The following is an 11,196-nucleotide window of genomic DNA, read 5'->3' as shown; positions in this document are numbered from 1 at the left end:
GAGGACCAGGATCACCTGGATCTGGTCTGTGGCAGCCACTCAGGTAGTCCAAGCTCGTTCAGGTGGACTTCATGATGATCACCACGGCAACTGAGAGGAAACGTTCCTGAAACAACGATACGTTTCAGATCAGCCTCATATCACGCTGTTGCAACGCAGAAATGGAAACACATCAAAACTGTAATAAAGGACTCGGTTGTTACGGGACACTAACATGGGTCTCCTGGGTGAAAGTATCATGTTTTCAGACCCGTCCACCACCCAGACCTGATCCCTACCTGGACCTCTAGGTTTGGATCTGATTTGTGATAAAAGGAGCAACTATGATCCACAACAAAATAAGTTTCCTTTGAAACGTATCGTAACGGAAACATGAAAACCAGCAATGTATTTATAAAAACAAGATCAGAGACAATAGAAACAGTAGATTTAAGTAGAAGGAAGGAGCGGACCAGGAAGTGTCTCGGGTCTCTGGGTTTCATTCCTTCACGCCGCGTTGCAACAAGTTTTCCAACACTTTCATTGAAGTGAAACAAGCTGCGTTGAAAGTCAGCGTGTTTCAAATACCTGGAAACTATTTCTGTCCCTTTGTTTCACCGTGAGCTTCTGTAGAAAGAATCAGAGGAATGTGTAGCACACACACACACACACACACACACACACACACACACACACACACACACACACGCACACACACACACACACACACACACACACACACACACACACACACACACACACACACACACACACACACACACACACCTGCAGTGGGAACCGTCTGGGTGGCCAAAGAGCAACGTGGCTGGACGATGTGTCACTAAGACTTAAACATTTTTCTCACAGCAGGGTGTGAGATACCTGACTGACACACACACACACACACACACACACACACACACACACACACACACACACACACACACACACACACACACACGGCCTAGTACACCAGTGTTTCCTAATTAGGCGTCGTCACCAACGGTAGAAAGGCAGAAATGTGAAGCGATACATAAATACCTGGTCCGACCTGCCGGACCGGATTCCTCGTGTTCTCCTCATGAATTATGCAACACGGAGATGAATTATATTATAAATCATTATAGTAGAGATCAGCCAGCGAGTCTTTATTCTTTCAATAACGAGTCAAAGTTCAATTCAAGGGCTCAAAGTGGACTCATCACACCTTCAGGGAACGCCGGGAACATGTTCCCTCGGCAACCACACAGAGTTAAGTTAAGGCAACAAAACCACTTACTTAAGTTAAGGCAACAAAAACTACTTGGTTAGGTTAAGGCAACAAATAACTTAGATTATGGCAACCAAACCACTTAGTTAAGTTAAGGCAGTAAAACCCCTTAGGGGTATCGCTGCAGTTAAACCCACTGCTCATTGAGAACAATGAAGACCAGGTTTCGGGGACTCTGATCAGGTCCAACGTCTTGTGGTGGTTTTGCAGTAGAACTTGTTATTTTCTTTAACTCTCCTGTTGACGCGGTTCAGGCGAAGACCTGCTTTTGGTCTGACCCGGGTCTCCCGGCTCTGAAACCAGACGTCTGCTACTGAAAACTACAGAAAGCTCTCACAACCAAACGCTGTTTTTCCGAGACTCCTTTCATAATAAAAGCGTGGCTCCCGCAGGTTATTTTACTGTCTCGGATCTGGTGTTTCATTTCCTGCCCAGACGGCTCGATGACCTCACGGTGACCTCACTCCTGTGTCGGCTTCTCAGACCTTCCACCGGCTCGTCTGACGTCTGCCGGACCGTTTACTGTAACACACCGTCCGACTCCCAGCAGCGCTGAGTCATGTTTCGGGGGCGCCGGCCTCATGTCACCGTTCTGGCCCGCCGTGGACGCCCTCGCCCCTCTGCGAGCTCTCGGGTCGCTATGGCAACCGTGTGATGTGGGTCACCGCTGTGCTGTAACTCTGATCAAAGGCACCTCTATGTCGGCGGGTCGCTGGCCAGTTGCCGTGGGAACGGGCCTACGTGCAGGAGCAGGCAACGACCGGCTGGTGGGGGTCTGGGGGTCTGGGGTCTGGGGGGTTACATGATCACACATGCCTCCTGCTCTGACCAATGAAAAACCTCTGTCCCCCCAAAACCAGGTCACATGTTTGCCTCTGACCATTCATTGGCGTCTTTCAGGATGTTTATTGTTGTTGTCGTTGTCGTTGCTGTTGATGTTGTTGTTGTTGTTGTCGTTGTCGTTGCTGTTGATGTTGTTGTTGTTGTCGTTGTTGTCGTTGATGTTGATGTTGATGTTGTTGTTGATGTTGATGTTGTTGTTGTTGTTGTCGTTGATGTTGATGTTGTTGATGTTGTTGTTGATGTTGATGTTGTTGTTGTCGTTGTTGTTGTTGTTGTCGTTGATGTTGATGTTGTCGTTGACGTTGACTTTTTCTTCGTCTTCTAACTGATCTGAGGACAGACGGAGCTCGGATTGTTAAACCAGGGTGAAACTGAGCCGCTGACTCGTGATTGGCTCTTTGATTGTTCCATTAAAATAAGATTTGTTGACGTTTAAGAGACGTTAACGTGGAGCTCTAATAAATAAATATCTTTTTAACCCTTTTAGATCAAATATTTCACATATTTAATAATACATCACTGATTTTGCTTATTGGCTGTATTTTCTGATTTATGAAGTGATAAAAATAAATATTTAAAACGTTCTCTGTAAAAACCTTTGACTCTAATCAACAATGAACCTGGATTCATTCAAAGTTATCATTTCTGTTCTGGAAATAAATGAACATTTGCACATATTTATCTAATAAAATAGTGCATCATTTGTGTATTTAAACATAACATTCAGAAAACTTTCTATTAGTTTAAATTGAATCACTATCTTTAAACTGAGTCGGCAGTAACATCCAATAAAACCTCCAACTTCCATTCCTTTCAGTATTCTGACGAGGAGTTTGTTCAGATATCATTTTATTGATTTCTGTGTTGGATCTTTAGAGTTTGTGTCCAGGAAACAGTTAAATCCTCGGCCTCCTGTTTGGCTCAGAGGGGGAGGGGGGGGGGCCTCCTGACCAATCCCAGCCTGGTCGGGGGGAGGGGGGTCCAGAAACGTGCTGCTTCTATTCTCCTCTAATCTCGACCTCGGCCACGTAAACATTGACTTCCTGCCTGTGAGTAACCGCGGTGACCAGCGCTCCACGTCAGCAGGCCGACGGCCACCTCAGAGAGGAAAACGCACGGCGGCGTGGCTTCGTGGGCTCGCCATGCCGCGTCACACACTTGTTTTTCTCTTCCTGTAAACTCAGCTGGAAAAACTCCCAGAGGCCTCGGCGGCGGAGGTCGAACGGTCGACGGTCTGACAAAGAGATTCCTGACGTAAAAACAAACCCACGCTTTCAGATGTTGATGTAGGACTGTGTTTAATAAACCGCTGACTCAGCACACGAGGGAAGGGTGACTTGCACTTTTTAAACCTCGAGCTCTGGGTTCAAATGGGTTTAAACATAAAGTCTAGCTTTTGTTCTATTAGGACCTCAATCAGGTTGTTTGTTTTCGTTAAAACAGTCAGAATAATAAAGAGCTCTATATTCTTTATTTATTTCACATTGAAAACAACCAGAAAAACTTTTATTTGTATATTTTTGATCCAGAATGTTTTGCTTTTGCAGCCAATTATGATACATAAGTCCATTTATTGATTCAAACTAATTGCATTATGTGTGCGTGGTACATGTGTACGTGTATATGTATATGCTTGTGTATGTGTGTGTATATGTATTGAGTTATATGAACATGCATGTGTGTGACAGTCTGGTCTTCCTGCTGTTGTGGGGACTCAGTTTTAAGTGAGTCAGTAATCTGTTCAGTGATCCGTCAGATCGTCCTGGTCTCCTAAAAATGAGATTTCTACACAACTAATTTGTAATGTGAAGTAAGTTTCAAGTCCTCGAGGTCCGGGCGGTGAACGGGTCAGAAACACAGGACTTTCACACAGGAGACTCATGTCAGTGTCCCATTTGAACCACTAGAGTTTGTTTTGTGATGTTTTTTTTTTACTAAACATTCCAAGTGTCCTTGAAAGCTTTTAGGCAACTGAACTTGCTTTAGGTTTTTGGTTCAAAAGGTTAAGATTTTAAAAAAGAAAGCAAGTCTAGTTTCCTACAACAAGGCGTCCAAGGATCACCGTGATCTAAAACACAGAGTTTTGTTGCCGAAACCTAACGATGTGGTTTCATTCACCTCCAACAACAGTGATAATAATTATTTCAGGGAAGTTAACTTGAAGGCTATTTTAGGAAATGTTTCTTTTGGGGGTTTTGATGTGATTGATTGACATCTTGGAACAGCGTGTAACTTGGCAGGAATGCTGGAGCGACAGGAAACAGTGTTCAGCAGAAGTGTTGGCATGTTGTTGTTGGCTCCGGTTCATGAAGGGAAAGACCGAGGGAACGTGATCACCCGAAGACTTCTACAGTTGACCCGTTTACCCTGATTGTACAGGAATGTTTCCTCCTGCAGGCGCTGCTTATAAACCAGCCTCACGCTGTCGGACTCGCTCGCGAGTTCACGTTTCAGTCGGTTACCAACGGTGACGTACACGGATCAGCTGTTTGACCTCAGGATCCCGTCTCCTGTTCTTTAACACTAACCTTTAACCACCAGACCGGTTACGTGAACATTTTTGCCTAAAAATAACTGTACGTAGCTATTTTTAGCCCTGATGTTTTTCCTAAACTTATATAAATGGTTTTGTTGTTTAAATCATTTCAGGCCAAGGACCTCCAAGGCCTATAGAGACCCGGTGGAGGGACCCCCCAAGGCCCATAGAGGGGACCCCCTGTTGAAGATCTCTGGATTAAATCAAACTTTCATTGTGAAGGTAATTTCAGCAGCAAACAGCTGTTTGAACGTGATGTTGAACCACGTCTTCCATCACAAAGCACACTGTCCTCCTTCCATTCATACAACTCAGGTTATACAAAAGGTATTTCATGTCACGATCCGGCTCGTGATGACGCTGCCACAATCTGAAGCTGGAAGCCGAGCCGCGGAGACGAGACACATTCTCACACTCGTACACATTCCTACAATAACCAAGCAACGGCTCCATTGTTTCTTCTGCTGGAGACACGAAGGAACAACAAACAGTGCACTCTGAAGTAACATGCAGATTATGAAGGATCCGGACTTGTCAACAGTGGTGCACCTAAAGACTAACTAGTTTTCCCCCATAGAGAGGCGAAAACCCATCATTTAACGGTATTCTGCTCAGTGAGGACGTTTATTTTCGATGCTTCACGTATGTTTTGAAGATAAACCTCTGAGTTCTTCTTACACCACTAGCTGCCAACATGATCTCGCAACACCCTCAAAGAGAGAGGAAACATCACATGCAAGAAGATGCAACACAAACCAGTAGTATTGTGTATGCTGATTAATTATGGGATATTGTAAAGAAAATTAAATGTTCTTGTCTGATCATTAAAGTAAATGAACACAACAAGAAATTAAGTTCTATTAAATTACCTGCAAACACAGATGCAATTTACATCCTTCACAACTGTCTTGCACAGCTTTAACATTTTTAATGTAAATTAAACAGACAGGAAAGATAATCTGGTTTAATATCCAGGTCTTTACAGAGAGAGAGCGTGGCGTTGTCAGCCTAGCAGCTGAACTCATCGCTGCACTTTGAGGTTTTTAGATTCTCCTCCAGCATGAAAAGTTAAATTTTAGATTTTTGCAACATTTGAACAAATGTTCTGAAAGCTTCGCTGAGTTTATGTTGATCTCCATGTGAACCACCTGCACACACACCTGTACACACCTGCAGTGAGTATGTGTCCCAATGGTTCTGCCAAAAATGTTTTTGTTCGAATCACAACACACACACACACACACACACACACACACACACACACTGATAGAAACTCATCAAACTGTCATCCTGCTCTGAGCTGACGTTATGTCTCCTTCTTCAAACACTTTCACCTTTAGTCACCTCGGGAGTCACTCTGCACGGTGACACAATCCTCCACAACACCTGAACCCTTAACACATCTGCTTGTGCTTCTGTATATGTGTGATTCTGTCAGGAGGTCGGACTGATGATGTCATCTGATGAACGCGTAGATTAAATTAGAATTCATTTGTTTGCCTGCATCACAGTTATACAAACAAATCAATATACAATTATCGTATGATGTATGGAAATACAATATTATATATTCTTAGATTATTTTAAGAATAGCTGTGCATTGACATTGCTGTATATATTTTCATCAGGCGGTAACCTTCGGTTCTGATTAGTGAAGCAAATTCTAAAGTGCCTTAAACTTATATTCTCCCTGCTGGCCACCAGGGGGCGACTCCTCTCTGGTTGTATAGAAGTCTATGAGAAAATGGTCCTACTTCTCTCTGCTGGCCACCAGGGGGCGACTCCTCTCTGGTTGTATAGAAGTCTATGAGAAAATGGTCCTACTTCTCTCTGCTGGCCACCAGGGGGCGACTCCTCTCTGGTTGTATAGAAGTCTATGAGAAAATGGTCCTACTTCTCTCTGCTGGCCACCAGGGGGCGACTCCTCTCTGGTTGTATAGAAGTCTATGAGAAAATGGTCCTACTTCTCTCTTGATGTATTATCTCAGTAAACATTGTAAACATGAGTTTATGGTCTCAATCTCTAGTTTCAAGTCTTCTTCAATCCAGCATGATGTTCATTTAGTACATTATGGTCCATTTAGAGTCCACCAGACCAGAAAGCAGGGGATGCTTTAGGGGGCGGGGCTTACCTGACTTTATAAAAGGAGAAAAGCATCGGAGCTAAAATGCTTCCTTGAGGAACGCCGTGTTCAAGTCAAATATCTGTAAAGTGTATTCTGACTTCCATCACTTTTTAAAATCAGCTCCGTTTGTGCACAGACGTGTTTTCTTTTTTTTTTTTTTACCAGAAACATAAACCACTTCATTTAACTTCAAAGTTTCTCTGCAGACAATGAGGAGTAAAAACCTACCAGTACACAAAACACTGCTTCCACCCAGCTTCTTCCTGAAGAGTGAAAACCACTAATCAGTTTGCTGTCTTCCAAGTCCTTTTATACACCTGTCACCTGCTGCCTGTGGCCAATCAGGGAGGATCTCTTGAATTAGTACCTGAGGCAGCATCGATCTCTGCTCATTTTAAAGGGGAAGGGGACTCCTTCTTAAAGGGTCAGGCAGGTCAGGGAATTAAAGTCTCCAAACAAACATGTCAACATTTATACGTGCACAAATCTTTGAACAAACATCCATCCGTTCATCCATCCATTGTCTACCGCTTATCCTGTATTCAGGGTCGCGGGGGGGCTGGAGCCGATCCCAGCTGTCATTTGGCAAAGGTAGGGTACACCTGGACAGGTCACCAGTCTATCACAGGGAGACATGTAGAGACAGACAACCATTCACACTCACATTCACACCTACGGGCAATTTAGAGTCATCAATGAACCTATCCCCATCCTGCATGTCTTTGGACTGTGGGAGGAAGCCGGAGAACCCGGAGAGAACCCACGCTTACACGGGGAGAACATGCAAACTCCACACAGAAGGAACCCGGGCCGACCCGGGAATCGAACCTGGGACCCTCTCGCTGTGAGGCGACAGTGGTACCCACTACACCACCGTGCAGCCATGAACAAACGTTTAATATTATTTATTATGTTCTGTTTTTACCTCAGTATCAATAAATATGCTATGATTAAACATGGTGATGTATAAACATATCAGTCAGCTGTTGTTGATGCATACATCCAGACACTTTCTCATCCGGTGATACCAGCCAGCCACATATTTCCTGTTTGTTATCGGAGCGAGGGATTACCTCGTCACATGACTCACCGCCTCCGCTCAAAGACCCTGTGTGTGCAAAGTAAACACACACGCACACACACAGTTTCCCAGAGTGCCTCAGAAACCTCAGCATGTTTATTGGCCGCGGGCGGAGGCGTTACCGTTGGGTTCCTGAGTGGAGAGCAGGGTGAACTCATTGTGAGTTTGTACTGCACACCAGTGGTGAAAGGAGACTTTACATCCTGGGACTAAATAACTGAAGCAAAACCAGTAAAATCAAGAAAAAATAGAAAAATAAATACGAAGCTATTTTGCTGCTTCTTGATGTTTAATCTATAACCATTTATATTTCATGAACTATATTTTGTGTTTAAAATCAAATAATTTGAATAATTACTTGTTATTCTAGAATTAATAAATAAAAAGTGCAGTATTTCCCTCTGAAATGCAAAGACATATAAAGTAATATCATACTCAGGTAAAGTAACTCAAACTTAAGGACTTACTTTCCACAAACACACAAAAACACAGTTGACGACTCATTTATTGGATTTTTACAATTTACAAGTAAAACAGTTCTAATATTCAACATATTATTTACATCCTGTAAAACTGTGTTGCACAATAAAAAAAAAATAAAAAAATAAAAATACATATTTTCATTTAGAGTTTTGCAGGAATGACACAGTTTCTTTGTGTTCCTGGTTCCATGTCTAGTCCTTCTCACAGAGAGAGCACGACGTCGTCTGCGTATCGGCTGACCTCTTCACTGCACTTCGACGTTGCTATCAACATTTACATGCTGTTAGCCTGTAGCATGTTGCTGCTGTTGTTGTTGATTCTCCTCCAGTGAGAAACTTCACAAACATGTCTTAAACCAGCATCTTGAAAGCAACAAAGTTGCACAGAAAGGTCAAAGGTCACCAAACTCTTTTGGAACTGACAGAATGCTCTTTCTGAAGAAAGTCTTAATCAAACATGGCGTCTCTCTCTCCGGTCATCATCTCGACTCGCCGATCCTCAACTGGCGCCGTCTTCACTTCCTGTCTGCAGGTTCGTTTGTTTTGATTCCTTCCTTCAGTTTCTATTCGGGATGCAACATGGCCTGAGTGAAAATGACTTGCTCTTCCGTCACGCCACCACACACTCCAGCTGGGTCTCTGAAGCCCCACCCACCATCTGGAGGACCCTCCAGGGCTCCTCCCCCGTCCATCTCGGCACCGTGCCCAGGCTCCCCTCACCCTCCTGGGGCTGAGACGCTGCTGCCACGTCGGCACACTGGAGCTGATCTGTTCACAAAAACACTTTTATTTTCCTCAAACTACAACAAACAACAGTTGATATCTATGACTAAAATAAATCAGTGGATGTCAACTTAAAGCAGCTAAGTCCCGCCCCTTCCTGTGGACCACCATGGGACCTTATTTCAGAAAAGAAAATATGTACGGTAGTCAACGGCGAGTTGTTTTTTTAATTTTATTGTCTTTCTTTCTTATATGTATATAAAAATAAAATAAAAAGACAAATAATTATTTATTCCGTTTTAATTGAACTATGAAATCCACGTATGATGTTTGTCAATTTAAAAGATAATTTGAAAAGTCTTATACTTGACAAACTGCAACTTCCTTGACTCGTAAAATTCTCTTTTTAAATTGACAAACATCACAAGTGTCATTCATGACAATTCAAACAGGATGGAATAAATATTTGTCTCTTGTCATTGACGTACATAGGGAACTCTGGAAGGGGCGGGACTTAGCCTCTATTGTAGACAGGAAGTTAAAAAACAAAGTTACGGAGTCGGTCCACTTTTTTGTTGCAGTAACACGGAACTGAAAATCAAAGAATCAAGTGACTAAAAGCTAACATAGCTAACACAAAACACCTGCAGGTGCAGGTGTGTGAGCCTGCAGACTCACCTGTGCAGGTGAGCGCCTCCTCGGTGTAGATCTGCAGGAAGACGAGAGCCGAGAGGAGCAGCAGCCAGCGGCGGGCCTGGTCCGGGGCCTCCCTCGGCGGGGGCCTCCGGCTCCAGCAGGCCGGGTACAGGACCCGGCGGGGGCGGCGACCGCGAGGAGGACGCAGGAGGGGAGGAGGCGAGGAGCCAGAACAAGAGGAGGAGGAGATGAGGGTAGATTCCAGAGGCCCCAGAGCCACAGGGAGCAGCCTGCAGGAGGAGGAGGAGGAGGAGGACGGCATGGTGGATGTTCTCGTCGTTCAGTCTTCCTCTCTGTTATTTCTCTGGTTGTGGATCTTCTGCATTCAGCACTCGGACTCTTTAAATATCTGCCGAGGAGGTGTCTTCTGCTCGCCTGTGGCCAGGTAAGCCCCGCCCACCTCTGGAATGATTGTTGTTGTCAGTAGAAAATTATTTTTAGATGCACGCTAACATGCCTCCCCCCCTCCTCCTCCCCATCTCCTCTCCTCCTCCTCCTCCCCATCTCCTCTTCTCTCCTCCTCCTCCTCTCCTCTCCTTGTGTGGGGATGCTGTGGCTCCTCTCTCTTCGAACACAGGAACTCTCTCTGAACCTTCTGGAATGTTTTAGAGTTTCTTTGATCATCTGCTTCTGTGGAGGAGCGACGGGTGGATCTGACAAACACAAGCATGCAGAGTGGCACCCCGAACCAGCACCCTGGATCTGGATCCATGTGGATTCTGGTGTGAAGCTGCAAACAAAGTTACCTTTTATAGTTCAAGGTCAACTTTACAGCTAAGTGTTGATGTCATCTTAGTAGCTAACTAGCATTGGTAGCGTGGTAGCGACCTGTCAATCAGCAGGTAAGCCCCGCCCCCTAAAGCATCCCCTGCTTCCTGGTCTGGTGGACTCTAAATGGACCATAATGTACTAAATGAACATCATGCTGGATTGAAGAAGACTTGAAACTAGAGATTGAGACCATAAACTCATGTTTACAATGTTTACTGAGATAATACATCAAGAGAGAAGTAGGACCATTTTCTCATAGACTTCTATACAACCAGAGAGGAGTCGCCCCCTGGTGGCCAGCAGAGAGAAGTAGGACCATTTTCTCATAGACTTCTATACAACCAGAGAGGAGTCGCCCCCTGGTGGCCAGCAGAGAGAAGTAGGACCATTTTCTCATAGACTTCTATACAACCAGAGAGGAGTCACCCCCTGGTGGCCAGCAGAGAGAAGTAGGACCATTTTCTCATAGACTTCTATACAACCAGAGAGGAGTCGCCCCCCGGTGCCCAGCAGAGATAACCTTTCTCTACAGTGATTTATTTAAGTTCAATGCAGAGTTTGAAGGAGGACTGATACATTTCCTGCTGCTCTGAGATGTATCGCCATGACAACGTGTCACATGAAGAAGACAACTACAGAGAGAAGAGAAGAATAACAGGTTGTTGGGTTGTCACACAAAAACAAATGTT

The 11,196-nt window shown here is 44.4% G+C and overlaps 1 protein-coding gene across 1 annotated transcript; it reads right to left on the bottom strand.

Moving 5' to 3' along the window:
• Positions 1 to 8,487: 8,487 nt before the first annotated feature.
• LOC311023099 (uncharacterized protein) lies at positions 8,488 to 10,112 on the bottom strand. The gene is made up of 2 exons (XM_084024766.1): positions 9,719 to 10,112; positions 8,488 to 9,085 (listed from the first exon to the last, which is right to left on the bottom strand). Exons 1-2 carry the CDS (start codon positions 9,996 to 9,998, stop codon positions 8,928 to 8,930), a joined length of 438 nt encoding a protein of 145 aa, XP_083880892.1. The 5' UTR covers positions 9,999 to 10,112; the 3' UTR covers positions 8,488 to 8,927.
• Between the last annotated feature and the right edge of the window lie 1,084 nt (positions 10,113 to 11,196).

This window comes from Eutrigla gurnardus (assembly GCF_963514095.1).
Source record: "Eutrigla gurnardus genome assembly, chromosome: 13".
Taxonomy (NCBI): Eukaryota; Metazoa; Chordata; class Actinopteri; order Perciformes; family Triglidae; genus Eutrigla; species Eutrigla gurnardus.
The sequence above is the reverse complement of the archived record's forward strand: the minus strand, read 5'-3'. Positions and strand labels throughout refer to the sequence as shown.

Coding starts and splice junctions, on each gene's coding strand:
- LOC311023099 (XM_084024766.1), bottom strand. CDS start 9,998: ATGCCGTCCTCCTCCTCCTCCTCCTCCTGCAGGCTGCTCCCTGTGGCT. Junction 9,086..9,718: donor GGAGGCGCTCACCTGCACAG/GTGAGTCTGCAG, acceptor TTTTGTGAACAG/ATCAGCTCCAGTGTGCCGAC.